Below are 19,523 nucleotides of genomic sequence, written 5' to 3'. Positions count from 1 at the left end.
TGGTTCCATAGAGAGTAGTGCAAACACTTCTGCCTGTGGCTGTTAGCTGATACCGTCTCCCTGACGGAAATTCTTCTTCATTTTCCCTTTCTGACTTATTCTCGTAAAGTCCTATACGCCCTCCCTGGACAATACTATCTATGCCCAGGGATTCAGCTAACACCTCATGCTTGTCAAAATCTTCATCACTGTAGGCAACAGAATCCACTCAAGCTAGTTTACCCAGAAGAGTTTTCTTGAGGGAAGTAGGTGGCTTACAGATTCACTGAGTTGGTTGAGCAAAAAGACTCTAGGCTGAGCTTCCAAAAAAAAAAAATAATGTCAGACCTGACTTACCAAGAAAGCTGTTTCCTTGAATGGATCAGGGAGCTGCCAGGAGAGCTCCTGACTCTGCCTTCAGAATGTTTCTGCTCTTGCTATGATCCATACTAACAGAATAGATGCTCCATTTCCTGCCTCTTTTGACAAAATGCATTTTTCTAGCATGTTTTTTCCTAAGTGTATGTGATTGTCAAAATTTAAATCATACTTTTTCACTTTATAATTTTTTTGCAAGGGACTATGGGAGATTCAATTATTTTCTTTAAAAATTTTGTTTATTAAAAAAATTTTCTGAATTATTTTTGATTTACAATGTTCTGTCAGTTTCTGCTGTACAGCAAAGTCACCCAGTTATACATATATATATATATATGTTCTTTTTCTGACATTACCCACCATCATATTCCATCACAAGTGATTAGATATAGTTCCCCGTCCTGGGAGTTCCCGTCGTGGCTCAGTGGTTAATGAATCTGACTAGGAACCATGAGGTTGTGGGTTCAACCCCTGGCCTTGCTCAGTGGGTTAAGCATCCAGCGTTGCAGTGAGCTGTGGTGTAGGTTGCAGACGTGGCTCGGATTCCACGTTGCTGTGGCCCTGGCATAGGCTGGTGGCTACATCTCCGATTAGACCCCTAGCCTGGAACCTCCATATGCCACAGGTGTGGCCCTAGAAAAGGCAAAAAGACAAAAAAAAAAAAAGTTCCCTGTCCTATACAACAGGATTTCATTGCTTATCCACTCCAAATGCAATAGTTTGCATCTACTAACCCCAAACACCCAGTCCATCCCCCTCCCTCTTGGCAACCACAAGTCTATTCTCCATGTCCATGAGTTTGTTTCTTTTCTGTAGATAAACTCATTTGTGCCATATTTTAGATTCCATGTATAAATGATGATATCATATGTTATTTGTCTTTCTCTTCCCGACTTACTTCACTTAGTATCAGAGTCTCTAGTTCCATCCATGTTGCTGCAAATGGCATTGTTTTGTTCTTTTTCCAGGCTGGTTGTATTCCATTATGTATATGTACCACATCTTCTTAATCCATTAATCTATCAGTGGATACTTAGATTGTTTCCATGTCTCAGCTCTTGTGAATAGTACTGCAATGAAATTTTTGTCTGGATAGATGCCCAGGAGTGGGATTGCTGGGTCATATGGTAGTTCTATATTTAGTTTCTGAGGCACCCCCGTACTGTTTTCCATAGTGGTTTTACCAATTTACATCCTCACCAAGAGAGTAGGAGGGTTTCCTTTTCTCCACACTCTCTCCAGCATTTATTATTTGTGGAATTACTAATGATGGCCATTCTGACCAGTGTGAGGTGGTATCCCATTGTAGTTTTGATTTGCATTTCTCTAATAATCAGTGATGTTGAGCATTTTTTTCATGTGCCTGTTGTCCATCCACATGTCTACTTTGGAGAAATGTCTGTTTGGGTCTCCCGCCGATTTTTCAATTGGGTTGTTTTTATTTTTTATTTTTTGCTGTTGAGTTAATGAGTTGTTTGTATATTTTGGAGATTAAGCCCTTGTTGGTTGCATCATTTGAAAACATTTTCTCCCCATTCCATAGGTTGTCTTTTTTTTATGGTTTCTTTTGCTGTGCAAAAGCTTGTAAGTTTCATTAGGTCCCATTCATTTATTTTTTGTTTTTATTTCTATTGCTTTGGGAGACTGACCTAAGAAAACATTTGTACAGTTGATGTCAGAGAATGTTTTACCTATGGTCTCTTCTAGGAGTTTTACAGTGTCCTGTCTTCTGTTTAAATCTTTAAGCCACTTTGAGTTTATTTTTGTGCATGGTGTGAGTGTGTGTTCTAGTTTCAATGATTTACATGCAGCCATCCCGTTGTCCCAGCACCACTTGCTGAAGAGACTGTCTTTTTCTCACTTTATATTCTTGCCTCCTTTGTCAAAGATTAATTGGCCATATGTGTCTGGGTTTATTTCTGGACTCTATTCTATTTCATTGGTCTCTATGTGTTTTTGTACCAGTATCACACTATCTTGATTACTGTAGCTTTGTAATATTGTCTGAAGTCTGGGAGAGTTATGCCTACTGATTTGTTTGTTTGTCCCCCCGCCCCCCGCCGCCCCAGGTTTGTTTTGGCAATTTTGCATCTTTTATGGTTCTATATAAATTTTTTGATTGTTTGTTCTAGTTCTGTGAAAAATGTCTTGAGTAATTTGATGGGAGTTGCATTGAATCTGTAGATTACTTTGGGTAGTATGGCCGTTTTTACAATATTAATTTTTTAGGGCTTGCCTGCAGCATATGGAAATTCCCAGGCTAGGGGTCAAATTGGAGCTGCAGCTGCTGGCTGTGTCACACCACAGCTACAGCAATGTGGGATCCGAGCTGCATCTGCAACCTACACCACAGCTCATGGCAACACTGGATCCTCAACCCCCTGAGTGAGGCCAGGGATCGTCCTCATAGATGCTAGTTGGGTTTATTACCGCTGAGCCACAATGGGAACTCCACCTTAGACTTTCACATATTCAAAAAAAAAATGAAACTGATTCTAGAGCTATGGACTTAAGACATAATAGTTAATAGAAAAGTTCTAGATTGAAAATATTTTTGCAAAAATGTACATCTGTATATGTATATATAGCTACTTAGAAAATCTATTGCTTTGGATGTATGTTTCATTTCTCAGTTACCTGTTTTGCATGCCATGTCCACAGCTGCTTCATTCCCATCCCTAGACTTCAAGCCACTGTATTACTTTTTAATTACTTTGTAATGAACTTTCAGTTAATTGTAATAATTAACAAATCATTTAACCAATAAAGTACCTTCTTGAGTAAATATAGACTTTTGGACTATGGGTCTAAGAATAGTTCAGTTTTCAGATTTAATATTTGAACCTCACATTTATCATGAGGCTCATACCATCATACATTAAATTGCTTTTATTTTATACTGCAAACAGTATGAAAGCAATAAAATATTTCTCTGGAAGTTCCCGTGTGGCGCAGTGGGTTAAGGATCCGGCATTGCCACAGCCATGGCACAGCCCACAACTGTGGAGTGGCCAGACAAAACCACACATATACACACACAAAAACCCATTTCCCTTCACCTTAAAAATGTGTGACATTTACATAAAAATTCCCTACATTTAGAAGTTCTGTGCCTTCTCCACTTACAAATCTTAGTGTATCCTTGCACAGACAGTAGTTTTTCCTCTGGGGTTTTGCTATATTTTATAAAAAGGAATATACAGACAGTGGATACAGGTAGAAGACTTCAAGCACCATAGGCCATCACATGTATACCGGGGGACAAGTATCATCAGGACCTTCTTAGTGATGAAGGCTTCAATGACTAAGGTTGGCAAAGATATAAAAAGTGCAAGAAGTCAAAAGAAATATCTTTTCTCAATGGAAAGATGACATGATTCAACATGCATAGAATGATTAAGAAGGAAAGTTTATTGGACTCAGTTACCCAGATGATTGTTCCTCTAGCTTCCACTTGAAGTTTAAACATTTGCTTGACAAATGATTTCACATCCATTTCTTTTTCCTTTGGAAAATTCCCATATGTGATATACTGGTAGCACAGAATAAAAAGAACAGAATGATTGATGATGTTTGGCTGATGTTTTGGATGATGGAGAAGCCAGAAAACTGCTACAAGTGCAGGCATGTGTATGGTCTCAAAATGTCAGGATAGTACGGATACTGAAACAGAAAATAAAAGATACCAATTGTACTAGTGTTTACATAATTTACACTTTTCCATGTGAGAGAACAAGGAGCATTCAATTTGTCTGAAAAGCTGTCTTTATTTCCTGCTACTCCATCCCCATCCCTAATGCACTCAAGTCAGGTCAATTAAAAGGGCAGTTCATGTTTTTCTGTTGTGTTTTATCCAACCTTAAGCTTAGCTATAACATCCTGAATATGACTGCCATTTAGGCTTCATTATGTACTAGATTTTCAAAAAATCATTTTTGAGAGCCCTCGTGCCTTGTATAATAATGAATACAAACAGTGGGTAATGACACATAATAAGTTCATGCTATTTGTCACATGCTCTGTAGATGCTTTTTGTGTGTGTGTGTTTTAATATTTAAACCTCAACTTAAACAACAATGCTACAGACAGATTATAATATTATTTCCATTGTATAGGTTGTAGATACTGAGACTTACAGAGATTTGTAACTTACTTTAGGTCACACATCTAGCATGAGATCCTGGGATTTAAACCCAAATACAAAGTTGTACAAATTACAAGATGATAGGTATTGTGCCTAAAGATACTGATAATATAATAAAGTTAAGACCATGTTGAAAGTTTATAATAGAGTTTTGATAAAGAAATGCTTAAGGAGAGTAGAAAATAAAGTTGATTTGTATTTGGAGAGAATTTATTCTTGGGAATTTCAGAAATGTAACTACTGGAACTAATGTCCTTCCTAAAAAACCATCTTCTGGTGGGTAAGTACTGCTAGAAAAAGGTGGTCTTTATTATCTTTTAAAAATTATGTATATATGTGTGTGTTAGAAGTAGAAAATGGAACTGATTTTCCTAAGCTTTGAAGAAAATGTACGTTTTAAGCATTAAAAATAGCTTTGTGTACCCTTCTTCTTTGCAATAACTTTTGTGATATTTTGTAAATGGAAAAAAGAAGTAGTAGTATGTTATGAAAAAATAGCAATATCTATATAGAAAATGATGCCAATATAGCTCCACCAACTCTCATAATGAGTCTTTGGGATGTTTTGAATGTAATTTAAATTTATAGTTATTAATAGTCATTTTAGGTGGCCAGGCAGAGGCCGTAGTAACTCCATGTTATAATATGACTGTCTCTGATCCTTTTTCCTTGCAAAGGTGAGTTTTCTTGTAAAGAAGGCAGAAGGCTCTGATTGGCTGTATAATGTGGCTTCGGTAGAACAGGAAATGCAAAACATTTTTTGGTTCTCATAATACGATCTTAAATGTTCTACCTGCAAAGATTGAACTGGGAATGGAAAACCAAGGCACCATCCTTGCCTTTCTCTCATCCTTCTACTTTTTTTTCCTCTGTTAGTCAAACTCTACCATAAAAAGAAATCTAGTATCTACCTCTTTCCTGAGCGAAGCAGTTCAAATCCTTCATTGATTTTTTCAAAGGGTAAAACATGGGTTATTAATGAATCCAGTGAAAACTTCTTAGCCATAAAATCAGCCACAAGTTTGGGGACAGCGTCTTTACTTTTAAAGCCTGAAAAGGAAGTGACATCAATGTGCAGTTCAGCCAGGGATAAGAGAATTGGAGCACAGACTTTCTAAAGAAAAGCTAAATGTAAGTTTATAAAAAGTCCACAGACTACTATTACTGAGGTTAATAAGTGATAGTGTGCTTCAGTATCCTTTTGCTATGACTTAAAGAAAAAACAGTACAAACTAGGGTCTTGGTTATTAGTTCTTCCATAGAGAAATTATAGTACAGATGGTTTTTCCCAGAGTCAAGAAGAAAATTTATTGGTTGTCTAAATTTGGGCAGTGAGTGCAAACATGAAATATTGCTATGAATTTCCCGGGTCCTCCTAGGTATTTCAGTGCATTGTACAGTTACAAGTATCGAAAGAGACAATGCTGAACGATCCTTGTTGGTTTATGGGGACACCAGAAAAGTCTATCTCGGGACTTCTGTGTGCATTAGTTCCACATCTAGTTGATCTGAAACCTATAGATATAAAGGAATTTTAATTTATTTTTTTAACAACTTTGCCTTTTCAAACCTGGCCTTGTTACTTGTAAAAGGGAAGAAATCCTGAAGTTATTAAAAATTTGGCCCTAAGTCTAATTACATACCACCAAAAATAGCTCCTTTCCAGGTGCGTCCAGTCAATAGCAACATGGGGTTTATAGAGATATTTTCAGAATTAGGAGGTACTCCTACAATGACGCTTACTCCATATGCTTTTTGACAGCACAGCAAGGCAGAAATCTGGAATAAAATTAATATGTAGCATGATCAAAGTGGATTCTTTAGTAGTCCCTGTTTATGATACACAGTATCATGTAATATTGATCTAGCTATATTGTGAGTGTGTGGCAGGAAGAGATTATGTCTTTTGTTTTTCCTCTCCCCATTATTTCCTAAAGCCACTACATGTGGCTTTAGAAAATGCCCAGAAAGTATTTTTGAATGAGACAACAGATGAATGAATTTATATGTTTGCATATACTTAATTCTTCCCTAGAAAATAATAAAGAGGCGTATATCATTACATCTATATATTCTGATTCCTCAAATAAATGTAATGTTTATTATCACATAACCCCTAGGCAATCTGAGCTAGTTAACTCATTTTTCATTTATTTATTAAATAGATATTTTGAACTCAATATGCTGATATTGATCCAGATACCATCCGGATCAATTACATCATCAAAGTTTGTCTCTTTTCCACTTGATGGTCTCCCTTTTTAATGGGTCCTGATTTCTACTGCCCATTTCTAATGGACATTTTTCCTGATTTATGTACTTTATTCTTTTCCAGTTTTGTTGAAGTATGATTAACAAATAAAAAATTTTTTGCTTTTAGGCTGAACAATGTGATTTTTTTAGGGTATACAATGTGATGATTTAATATACATATGCAATGTGAAATGAATACCACAATCAAGTTAATTAACACATCATCTCACATAGTTACTAGTTACTTTTTTGTAGTGAGAACACTAAAGACCTACTCTTTTAGAGATTTTGAAGTATACAATACAGTGTTATTAGCTATAAATGCCATGCTGTACATGTAAGTCCCCAGAACTTACTCATAACTGAAAGTTTGTAACATTTGACCGGCATCTATTCATTATTCCTACCCTGCCCTTCCCTCAGCCCCTGGAAACCACTGCTCTCTATTCAGTGGTCCTAATAGTTTGGTATTTTTAGATTCCGTATGTAAGAGAGGTCATATAATATTTGTCTTTCTGTGTCTGGCTTATTTCACTTTGCATAGTGTTCTCCACATTAATCCATGTTGTTGCAAATGGCAGGACTTCTTTTTTATGGCTAAAGAATATTCATCTATATATATTCATCCATCCATTCATCCATCAGTGGACATGTAGGTTATTTGCACATCTTGGCTATTATGAATAATACTATAGTGAACATAAGGGTACAGACATCTCTTAACAATAGTGATTTTATTTTCTTTAGATATATACCCAGAAGTGAAGTTGCTGATCATATGATAGTTCTATCTTAAATTTTTTGAAGAAGGTTTATACTGTTTTTCATAAGGGCTGTACCAATTTTGCATTCCTACCAACATATACAAAATTCCCTTTTCTCCCCACCCTGTCCAATACTAATCACTGCTTGTCTTTCTGTTAATAGCCATTCTCAGGTATAAGGTAATAGCTCTTTGTGATTTTGATTTGCATTTTCGTGATGATTAGTGATGTTGAGCACCTTTCCACATAGCTGCTGGCTTAAAAGGGGGCATGTTTTAAATGTATTTTTACTTCCCATGTGCTTTTACCTTAACCTACACCTATTTATTACTCTGGAACTTAAAAAGAAAGTCTTTCCTCTCCGGTCAGGTTTTTAAACATGTCCGTAGTAAAAAAAAAAAATTGTTTAGAACCCCCCAGAAATATGTAATAATCAGTCCTTTGTAGTTTTCTGGTGGCCTAGTGGTTAAGGATCCAACATTGTTACTGCTGTGGCTAGAGTCACTGCTGTGGCTCTGATTTGATCCCTGGCCCAGGAACTTCCATGTGCCTCAGGTGCGGCCAAATTAAAAAAAGAAAAAAATCAATCCCTTGATTTTGGAATATGACAGTTGGAGGACCAGAGAACCTTAGCACATGTGGCTATCAGATATTTAAAACAATCCAAATCCACATGAGAAAATTGGAGGAAAAACTAGAAAAATGGCATAAGGAAAAGCATGTGGCCTTGGAAAAAGTTGGATTTTCTCGGCACTCCAGTCGCCTATGTCCTGTTGTCCCAGGTCAAGGCTGCAAAGAGCTTTGCTCTTAGGGTGCTGCTTCCTGTTACCAACACTGCTGGGACTTACTGGAGAACTTGAAAAGGGGGACTTATTAGTCTCTGGGGATTTTTTAAATAAGGATTCTAGAGAATTCTGATTAGGTAGAATATAGAGAGGTATTCTCTGTTGTGATTGATGGTATTTCTAATTATTTGAAAGTCATATCTGTATTTCAAAGATGATATAAGCACTGCAAGACAGGAAACAGTACTTCATTGTCAGTAACACCAGCTGACATTGAGAGCTTACTACTCAACAGGTGGCACTGTGCTAAGTATTTTATGTGTATTATCTCATGGAACCCATAAACAATGCTATGAGATATGTATTGCTTAAATTTTTTCAGTGGAAAACCTGTTGACTATTTATTTATTTATTTATTTTTAAATTTTGCTTTTTAGGGCCATACCTGCAGCATATGGAGGTTCCCAGGCTAGGGGTCTAATTGGAGCTACAGCTGCTGGCCTTCGCCACAGCCCCAGCAATGCAGGATCCGAGCCACATCTGCGACCTACACCACAGCTCATGGCAATACTGGATCCTGGACCCACTGAGCGAGGCCAGGGATCAAACCCACATCCTCATGGATGCTAGTCAGATTCGTTTCTGCTGTGCCACAATGGGAACTCCCCTGCTGACTTTTTAAAGTTTTCAGTTCAACGCACAGATTTGGATGCTTATTATGCACCAGGCACTGTGCTATCTGCTGTGGTAAAATGGGGCATATTTTTTCTTAATAAAATGATATGGACCCTAAAGTTGCTCATTTTTTCTTTTGGCCAAAGTATAATATATGAAAAAAATCACCATGCATTAAAACATAAAAATTATTAAACCATTTTTTGTTAAGAACTTGGAGGGAGAAATCAAACTTGGCCACTTGAGAACAGAATTTGTATTTTTTATATTTACTTGAATTTAGATGTTTAAGCTAAAAATTAATGAAGTAAATGTGTAATGGCTCAGTTAAAAAAGCCCTCTTGCCTCTCTAAAAAAGGAAATAATACTTGTTAAGGTTACGCTTAACTGATAGAATGAAAGATTGCTCCTGATAATACATTAAGCAATCCAGGTAACAAATAGGATATGGAAAATTTCCATAGTTTAAAAAATATTTTCTCTATATAATGTTTATATTCTTTTGCATAAAAGCAAACTCCAGAATGCAGAAGCAGATGTCTCAAGGCATTTCAGGGTACATACCATAGTGTCAAGCCTCCCAATGACTTCAAATGAAAAATCCACGCCTCCACCGCTCATTTCCTGTAGCACCTCCTGGATAGGTTTCTCATAGTCCTGAGGGTTGATGCACTCGGTGGCACCCACCTCTTTGGCTTTTGCAAATTTGTCTTTGTTGATGTCCACTCCAATGATCCTGGCTGCTCCAGCTGCTTTACAGCCCATGACAACAGACAGGCCGACTCCTCCAAGGCCGAACACGGCACAGGTGGAGCCCTGGGTGACCTATGTTTTCAGAGATGCAAAAATGGATTAAGTGTAAATCAACTATACTCTAATAAAAAATGGCTTAAGTAATGATTGTTAGAAAGAGCCTAAATTGTGTAAAGTGCCATGCCTTATCTGTTGTCAGGAGCTACTCAAACTAAATCTAACCTTTTGTCAAAATTTCTTTGGGCTTCAGCTCCTTCATCTTTAAAATGAGGAGGTTGAATTAGAGCAGTGGTTCTCATATTTCCTGAACCTAAACTCACCTGGGGAGCTTTAAAAACAATCTCAACACCCAGATCACAGCACATAAACATCGAATCAGAATCTCTGCAGGTGTGACCCAGTCCCCACTTGAATACAATGGGAAACCCATGCTGGGAGCCAATGGACTGGATGATTTTTGAGCTCTAAATGCCAGTGACTCCCATCTTGAAGAGAATCTAGTGGCTCAAATCCATTGAACTTCACTCCATCACACATATACGAACACAATTTTGGGGAAATAAAATAAGTGAAAAAGAGGGGACTGAAGAAATAATCCAGTTGAGCCCTCAATAATTAATTCTTTGATTCATTAACTTTCAGTAGTCATGACCAGTATAATGAGAGCAGAATTTAGCTGTGAAGCATAGGAGTTATCCTCAGCTTAAAGCAAACTTAACAACAAGGGAAATTTAACAGGTAATTGTAAGATAATACAGCTTTAGACCAATGTGATCTTAATGGGTCTTTATACCTGCTTTTTAAAATATGCTAATGGACAATAATGCAATGAAAAGCTGGACTGTATTTTAATAAAGGATGAAATTAATTACCTCGAATGCCCTTGGTTTCTGCTCTCTGTGTAGGCTTAAATGGACTGCCTGCTCAGATGAGGCAATTGCACCAGGGACTTAGTGCTAGAGTCACAGAAATTTGGAAAACAAGTGTTCTCAAATGTTTACTTGGCAACTGACTGTTTAATAAGCCTAGTCTGTTATAATCAGCCTTCACTGTGGTAACATGCTCTTTCCTGTCCCAAGTAAACATTCCCTGGAGTACAACACCACTTTTTTACCTTAGAAAACTATGAAGTTTGTGATTGTTATTTTTAAAGTGCTGTTAATTATGTATTATGGTTTATGATTCAGCAGGAGTTTTGACAGAGAGGCTAGTCGCAGCTCTCAAACTACCAGCTGTGAGATTAGGAGCAAATAGCCTTATGTATCTGGGCTTCAGTTTCCTAATACAAAAGGATACTACTAGATTTCTAACCTTTTGGCAAAAGGAGACTTTAAAGAATTTCTCCTTAAAACCTACCACTTCTGGAGAGAGAGAGAGAGAGAGAGAGAGAGTGTGTGTCTGTTCATGGCAGGGGAGGAGGTATAGCAGTGGAGTAGATGCTTCATGCATCACTGAAGCTTCGACAGAGTGGGTATGTTGGTGACCTTCAGTTTGGAGGTATATCAGTAGATACTTGGAATCTACTGGTTTTGTTTGTTTTTTTCTTTTAGGGCCACATCCGTGACATATGGAGGTTCACAGGCTAGGGGTCTAATAGGAGCTGTTGCTGCCGGCCTACGCCAGGGCCACAGCAACGCCAGATTTGAGCCACGTTTGCGACCTACACCACAGCCCACGGCAACACCGGGTCCTTAATCCACTAAGCAAGGCCATGGATTGAACTTGCAACCTCATGGTTCCTAGTCGAATTCGTTTCTGCTGCGCCATGTCAGGAACTCCTGGAATCTACTGTTGATCCTAATTCTGGGAGTAGCAAAGCCAAGGAGTAGATGCTCCTCAAAGGCAACCCCTTTAGTTCATTTACTTTTGTTGCCTCAGAACCTTACAGAATCTGTGGTGCATGGTGCATGTTGGTGCTAACTGCAAAATGAATGACAAAATGAGCTCCCAGCTCTAAAATATAGTGGTCCTATAAAGAACCACTATAGAAGAATAGTTATTGAAAAGAATACCTTTACTTTTTCTTAACTTATTATCAATAGTTTTCATTTGTGATAAACATAATTTTTCTAGGACAGGCTCTCAAATCCTTCTGAGGGCATTTTCTACTTATGATCAGCACCCTCAATTGTATGGAGTATATCAATGTTATTATGGTCGGGGGGGGGCGGGCTACCAGTAAATCTGTGAAGAATGATGTCTTGATTCCTATGAGAAATTGCTTTCATTTTAGTTCCTGACAGTCCAGGTGTAGCTGGTTTTATCATTAACTGTTTTTCCTACCTTGGCAACTTTGATTGCAGACCCATAACCAGTAGAAAATCCACAGCCAATCAGACAGACTTTCTCCAGTGGTGAGGCTGCATCGATCTTGGCCACTGACATCTCATCCACCACTGTGTACTGGGCGAAGGTGCTGGTGCCGAGAAACTGCAAGATGGGCTTCCCTTTGCAGGTGAACCTGCTGGAACCATCACTAAGGGTCCCCCGAGGCTTATTCAGACTGGTCAGGGCAACACAGGGACACATGAGGGTGTGAGAAGAGGCATAACTGATGTGCAAATTCCTTGGCTGGATAAGAAGAGTATCAGAAACTTACTCATTTTGGCAGCAAAAGTTGGCTTCAGGGTGTTTACAAACACTGCACTTTCCACACTGGGGAATAAAGAGTGGGATGACTTTATCACCTGGAGAGGGGGATAAAACAAATTCTTTTAAAAATTTTACTTAGGAATTAATAGAGTAAGAACTTAAAAACTTACACATATGTGTAAGAGGCATTTGACTTTGAAAAGTCTCCAAGAATAGAGTCCAGTCAGTGCTATGTCTCGGTCATTGCCTGCCAGCATAACCCGGTATTGAGTTTATATATGCCTGAAGATGCCCAAAGAGAAAATGCAAATCTGGAAAACAGCATGGATTTTTAAAAGTAGTTCCATTCGGAGTTCCCATCTTGGCTTAGTGGTTAATGAACCTAATTAGGATCCGTGAGGATACAGTTTCAACCCCTGGCCTGGCTCAGTGGGTTAAGGATCCTTCGCTGCCTTGAGCTGTGGTGTAGGTCGCAGATGTGGCTAGTATCTTGAGTGGCTGTGGCTGTGGCATAGGCCAACAGCTAAAGCTCTGATTTGACCCCTAACCTGGGGACTTCCATATGCCTCAGTTGTAGCCCTAAAAAGCAAATAAATAAATAAAAATAAAAGTAGTTCTGTTGTATTGATAGTTATCTTTTATTGTATGCCTTTTCTCTTGGGGATTTTATACTTATGATCTCATTTAATCCTCAATAATTAAAGCTTAAATATTCTTACTGTAAGTATAAATATAAATTTAAATTGTGAGCAAGCTGCCATAGTTCCACTAGATAATCCAGTATTTTGTATTAGTTTGGGGTACAGTAAAAATGAGAATCTCAACCACCATTTTTTGGCTTTTCAAAGTGACTTCGTTTATTTCTACTATGAAATGAGTACTTATTTGTAAATTTTTTATTATTTTTTAAGGAACTAACAAAAATGGGACAAACAAGAAATCAAGAAATTCTGAAATTCCCATTGTGGCACAGCAGAAATGAATTTAACTAGGAACCATGAGGTTGAGGGTTCTATCCCTGGCCTTGCTCAGTGGGTTAAAGATCCAGTGCTGCTGTGAGCTGTGGTGTAGGTCACAGATGTGGCTTGGATCCTGTGTTGCTGTGGCTGTGGTGTAGGCCAGCAGCTGTAGCTCCCATTTGACCCCTGGCCTGGGAACATCCATATGCCATGGGTGTGGCCCTAAAAAAAGACCAAAAAAAAAAAAAAGAATTCAAGGAATTCCTTTGAAAACATCAATCCTTGATAATGAGTTAGAAAATCATGGAGAATAGACTTGTGGTTGCCAAGGGGGAGAAGGAAGGAGTGGGATGGATTGGGAGCTTGCAGACTATTGCCTTTGGAATGGATTAGCAATGGGATCTGGCTGTGTAGCACTGGGAACTATGTCTAGTCCCTTATGATGGAGCATGATAATGTGAGAAAAAAGAATGTATACATGTATGTGTAACTGGGTCACCATGCTATACAGTAGGAAAAAAAAATAATGTATTGGGGAAATTAAAAAAAATGAGTTAGAAATTTTCTTTTAGGGTAAGAACTGACTTTCAAATATTTGTAGTCGATAATTTTTATATTATCTATTTTTACTCCATTTTAGGGAGGGGGCAGAGATGAAAGTAAAAGTGTTATTTATCATTTATTGATTTCTAACTGAAGAAAATACTAAGAGCTAAACCTCAAACCAGACGACTTATTTTATTATTTTCTATTCACATGCCAATTAAGTATTTGTTAAGGGGGAGGTCAAATCTACTGGCTAAAGTCATTTTTTAGAATTAAACATAATTTTTATTTTTAATCATCTATAGTACTTATCCAAAAAACTCATAAAAATAACATTTAGGAGTTCCCATCATGGTTCAGTGGTTAACGAATCCGACTAGGAACCATGAGGTTGTGGGTTCGGTCCCTGGCCTCGCTCAGTGGGTTAAGGATCTGGCGTTGCCGTGAGCTGTGGTGTAGGTCGCAGACGTGGCTCGGATCCCGCGTTTCTGTGGCTCTGGTGTAGGCTGGCGGCTACAGCTCCGATTAGACCCCTAGCCTGGGAACCTTCATATGCCACGGGAGTGGCCCAAGAAATAGCAAAAAGACAGAAAAAAAAATAACATTTAACTGGTAAACTTTATATAAGATGATGGCATGGAAATTTTCTCTTTATTCACTATTTAACTCTAAAAGTATCTGTATTAATACACAATAATACTAGGATATGATAAATATTAAAGATAAAATAGTACTTGGTAACCAGTCACATTTAATCACAGTTAAAGGTAATCAGTCATTGTTTTTGGCAGGATGACTTCTGCTGGTTCTCTTTCACTTCCTTCCAGCTAGTCTGTTTTATTTATTCTGTGTTCTGGAAAGGAGGCCATGTTGGAAGGGGAAACCAGGGAATGGGCTCCACTTCCTATCTAAGAGAGGATTTTGTTGATTTACTCATAGCCTCACAGCTCTCAATGTGTGAAGTCCACACAGAACAGGTTCCATACACTGGTCTAGAGGCTCAGAACAGAGACAGTTTTTTTCTTCTTGTCCCACGTGTAGTTCTCTTTGGACCCGAGAGAAGCCAGGGCTCAGCAACACTGAAATGGGAATTAATTGATTATGAACCCAACCCTGGCTGGTGCTGGGTCTCTTTCGATTCTAGGATCTAACATGGTGCCTGACCTCTAGTAGGTCCTCAAGAAATACTTGCTTAGGAAGAGATTACAAGAGTGCATGAATGCATACAAGCCTGAAGTCAGGTACGAAGTAAGGAAAGGAAGAGACCTCTATCCCAGTCCCAGTTCAGCTGTGCTCATTATTTCAGTTCCATCATCCAGGCTGGATGATCTTGGTGTCCTGAGCTAAGGCACATTCCCCAAGAGTGAATTCTGTACCTGGTTTTACCATAGTCACCCCCTCACCAACGCTCTCCACAATGCCAGCCGCCTCGTGACCTAGGATCACAGGAAGAGGTGTGACTATGGATCCATGAACCACATGGTCATCTGAGCGACAGATTCCTGTGGCCACTATCTACAGAGAAAAAGGAGGATGATTAGACTCAGAAAAGATTATGACCCTGAGATAGATTTAACATACCCAGTTTCCTGAAATTGCACTGAAGAGTTTTCAAGTATTTTGCTAATAATTCCTACTCTTCCCAAATATTACTCAGCCTCCTCTACTTTCCTTTCATGCATTAAACAATTTGGAATAATCTGTGAAATATTGTTCCTGAAATATTTTAGTCTTACATAATATACAAGAATGTACCCCCCTTTTCTTTTGTCTTTTGTCCTTTTAGGGCCACACCCTCGGCATACAGAGGTTCCTAAGCTAGGGGTCTAACTGGAGCTGTTGCTGCCGGCCTATGCCAGAGCCACAGCAAGGCCAGATCTGAGCCGTGTCTGCACAGTTCACGGCAATGCCGGATTCTTAATCCACTGAGCGGGGTCAGGGATCGAACCTGCAACCTCATAGTTCCTAGTCAGATTTGTTTCCCCTGTGCCACGATGGGCACTCCAAGAATGTATCCTTTTATAATAGAAGTAGAAAATGCGGATTAGCATTAAAAAAAAATTCCACCATCTAAAGCAAGTTGATTTTGAAATCTTGCTATGTGTTTCTTTGTACTTTTTTCTGTACTAACACGTAAATTCTTTATTTTATTTTATTAGGATTGTACAGTATATACTCTTTGGTCTCTTTTAAAAATTTTAACAATGTGTATTTACATATTTCCTTGATAACAAATGTAATTCCACTGTCTGGATGACCACGTAAAAATCTTAATGAATTTTGGTTATCTTCACTGTTACTCTCTGAAATTTTTAAACCTAAAATTAAGTAGACGTGGAGAAAATATTTTACCTTAATACGAACTTCATAGGCCTTTGGGGGTGCGACCTCCACCTCCTCAATGGAAAATGGTTTCTCGAGCTCCCATAGCACAGCTGCTTTGCATTTTATTACCTGGAAATTGAACAGACAGATGATACTGGTATTTCCTCACCCCGAAGTCAGAGATTTTGTCTCTCATCTTTTTACATGCAACATCTAGCCCCTTTTCTGATGCAACATCTAGCCCCATGTCTGGAACCTAACATTGTCTCATAAAAATGAAGAACCTCTGATTTACGAAAAGAATAAAAGTAACTTTTTATAAAAAATATAAAAAAGTAACTTAAAGAGAAACAGAACTAACTATAATGAAACATTGAGTTTAAATGGAATATATATTATTTTATGAAGAAAGAACATCATGTTTTTTTCTCTAAGCATTGTTAATTATTTCTATTTCCTAATGTCCTGGAATTGGCTGTTTACACCAAACTGTTGGCTTGTACATTAAGTCTAAATCACCGTGATTTTGCTGACAGATTCAGTGCCTGTTCATGTGGAACTGATTGTCCTCTTGCTCAATTATCCACTTAAACCAAAATAATCTGAGTTTGATTCCAGTTACATGCTTGCCTTCCTGCTGAGGGTTTCTCTTTCTCTATGTGCCTATTTTGTTCCTTTGATTTTCTCTCTCCACTCCTTCTGTGTGCTATTTCTTTGCTTTACTCATTTGAAAGTTAGATTTGGCAGTTCTGTTGTGCAACATAATTTATGTATAGCGATTTCTTCCAGAGCCAAAAACTGTAGAGCTAAAGCTACACACATAAACACACACACTTAAAAATGAGAGAACTATGTGCCTGACATTTTAGCTAGCATAGCTTCCCTACAGATGTTCTTGCAAATAAAAGTTGAACACATATTTTCAGTGCTTCAGAATGTAGTATAGGACTTTTCATTTTTGCCAAGCTTGTATAGTTGGGTGTTTTCTTCTAGAGAGAACTGAAATACTGCAACTATGATCAAAATTTCAGTTGAAATTTATCTGATAATTTACTGTCATTATTTATATGCCAGATCCTCCTACTTTGCAGAGTGTTTGTCATGGTCAGTGACACAATAAATATGAGCGTACTTGGAAATAACACACCAGTGGTAGATAGGTGTTGATTATTGGGTGCCGATGATGTAGCAGGCACACATGGAGGCACTGGGTGACTTATATGCTTGACGTTTAAACTTCAAGAGGCAGTATTACTGAATTATTAGTCTTATTTTACTGATGAAAAGATTGAGGCACAATTGACTCAGTAATTAGCTAAGTACTTTAACTAAAGTCACAAAGCTGTCTGTCCAGAGAATTAATATCCCACTTTATCTTTTCATTACTCCACAGTAGTAAAAGATTAACAAAAGATTCAGGTTAACGGTAACAACAACAATAATAATATCAGTGACTAATATTGAATTATTTCTATGTACTAGGCACTATTATAAATGCTCTCCAATATTAAATTTTCACAACTACCTTATAAAGTAGATATTATTACTGTTGCCATTTAGCCTCTGAAGAAAATATAATGCAGGCAAGAGTAACCAGAAATGAAGTGTTGTAAAGATAAAAGTTTTCGATATTGCACCTGAGGGGAAAAGATTGATAGCCTATAATTTATGATTTTCACTAATATATTTGGTTTATCCTTTTGCTCCCTAGTTCATTCTTTATTTTATTCTTTCTTTCTTTCTTTCTTTTTTGTCTTTCTGTCTTTTCTAGGGCCGCACCCACGGCATATGGAGGGTCCCAGGCTAGGGGTCTAATCGGAGCTATAGCCACCGGCCTATACCAGAGCCACAGCAGCGCCAGATCCAAGCTGCGTCTGCGACCTACACCACAGCTCACGGCAACGCTGGATCCTCAACCCACTGAGTGGGGCCAGGGATCGAACCCACAACCTCATGGTTCCTAGTCGGATTAGTTAACCACTGAGCCATGATGGGAATTCCTTATTATTTCTTTTAAGCTGAGTTTCAGCAAATTTAATTTTTCTTTTTCCTGTCTGTTCTTCATTTGGAATGTAATAGGCCATTGCAATGCTAATCAGCAATGAATGAAAATAAATAAAGTCAGAATAAGAAAACTGACAATTGGTTACCCCTGTGATTTCCAGTCAATCTTTTTGATATAAGCCTATAGTGTCACGTTGTGTGTAGAAACTCAGAAGCTTTCAATAGTTATTGTAGCAAGATATTATATTGTACAATTCACTCCTAACACAGCAAAACCTACTGGAAACAGTAGGTTTTGTCAGTAAGCAAAAGTCTTAAAATTGTATTGTATTTAATAACTACATGCATTTCTTTGCATGTGTAAGCACAGTGAACAAATAAATATGAATCTGTGGAAGACTTAGAACCAGATATTTCTGTTCCCAGTGCTAATAAGTGATTCAAACTGTATCAGTATTAATTTTGTTTTGTAAAATCACATTGACTTTATTATGGGAAAGATATTCTATAGGATTTCTATGGCAATTTCCTGAATTGTGCCTTTTAAAGCAGAATTTGCATATTGATGTTAGTTTGCTTAGTCTTAATCATTCTAATGCTTTGAGAGCAATGAAACTTTTGTCACACTTAACTTTCCTGTATTCATAAAAAGAATATGATTACAAAGAATAACACATTTAAATTATGGTTTCTTACTATAAAGAAAACTTTCTTAATATAAAGATAACTTGATTAAAAACATTTCATTTTTAATTTTAGATTTGCAAATTACTCATGATCGTTTATAACTACTGCACATTTATTTAATATAGACTTTAATAGGTATAGATTCTATATATATTTGTTAAAGACATTTAAGAATAATTCACTTCAACTGTAGTTTAATATACATACATTGAAGCATATATTCTATGCTGTATTTCAGTATATATTGCTTCTCACTTGTATATGCATTTTAAATTATTCATTATATTCTATAGCTCTTTGTGTATTATATGAATTAGAATATAATTCCAAAAGTAAAAAAAAAAATTTTCCCTTACTTTTCCTGCTGTGCTCATGTTTCTGCTTTCTCTGCAGGCCAGGAGATGTGAATTCTTGCAGATTCTCCTCTGCTCAAGTACGTACAGCAGATACATTGAGCAGATTTTTATTTGCTTGAGTAACACCTAGTTCCACACATGTGATCTGGGATCTTTAAGCCACACCCACCAGCGTATTCTCAGACCAAGTCAAATCAGGAAGAAAGGGCACTGAATCAGCACTCAAACATAGACTTTTTTGGCAATATGATGATTTCAGGTAACACATTGACTTAATTAGGTTAAATATTTCCATATATATATAAATATTTATATTTATCTTT

The 19,523-nt window shown here is 37.5% G+C and overlaps 2 protein-coding genes across 5 annotated transcripts in view; one reads left to right on the top strand and one right to left on the bottom strand.

The window, feature by feature from the left end:
• Window positions 1–19,523, top strand: part of C10H4orf17 (chromosome 10 C4orf17 homolog) — a 365,717-nt gene that overhangs the window by 167,566 nt on the left and 178,628 nt on the right. The window lies entirely within an intron of this gene.
• On the bottom strand, window positions 3,746–19,300 carry ADH1C (alcohol dehydrogenase 1C (class I), gamma polypeptide). The gene is made up of 9 exons (XM_047799462.1): window positions 19,201–19,300; window positions 16,181–16,282; window positions 15,205–15,343; window positions 12,331–12,418; window positions 12,015–12,234; window positions 9,543–9,803; window positions 6,145–6,280; window positions 5,413–5,551; window positions 3,746–4,020 (listed from the first exon to the last, which is right to left on the bottom strand). The coding sequence occupies exons 1-9, from the start codon at window positions 19,294–19,296 to the stop codon at window positions 3,996–3,998; spliced, it is 1,206 nt and encodes a 401-aa protein (XP_047655418.1). The 5' UTR covers window positions 19,297–19,300; the 3' UTR covers window positions 3,746–3,995.

Source organism: Phacochoerus africanus, chromosome 10, assembly GCF_016906955.1.
Source record: "Phacochoerus africanus isolate WHEZ1 chromosome 10, ROS_Pafr_v1, whole genome shotgun sequence".
In the NCBI taxonomy this organism is placed as follows: domain Eukaryota; kingdom Metazoa; phylum Chordata; class Mammalia; order Artiodactyla; family Suidae; genus Phacochoerus; species Phacochoerus africanus.
Note: the sequence above shows the minus strand (reverse complement) of the source record. Positions and strands in the feature narration are given on the sequence as shown.

Bases quoted from the DNA above. Each gene is read 5' to 3' on its own strand.
- ADH1C (XM_047799462.1), bottom strand. From the start codon at position 19,296: ATGTATCTGCTGTACGTACTTGAGCAGAGGAGAATCTGCAAGAATTCA. The intron at 12,419-15,204 runs GTACAGAATTCA...CCCCCTCTCCAG, and splicing joins GGTGACTATGGTAAAACCAG to GTGATAAAGTCATCCCACTC. The intron at 9,804-12,014 runs GTAGGAAAAACA...CTGAAAACATAG, and splicing joins CTGCAATCAAAGTTGCCAAG to GTCACCCAGGGCTCCACCTG.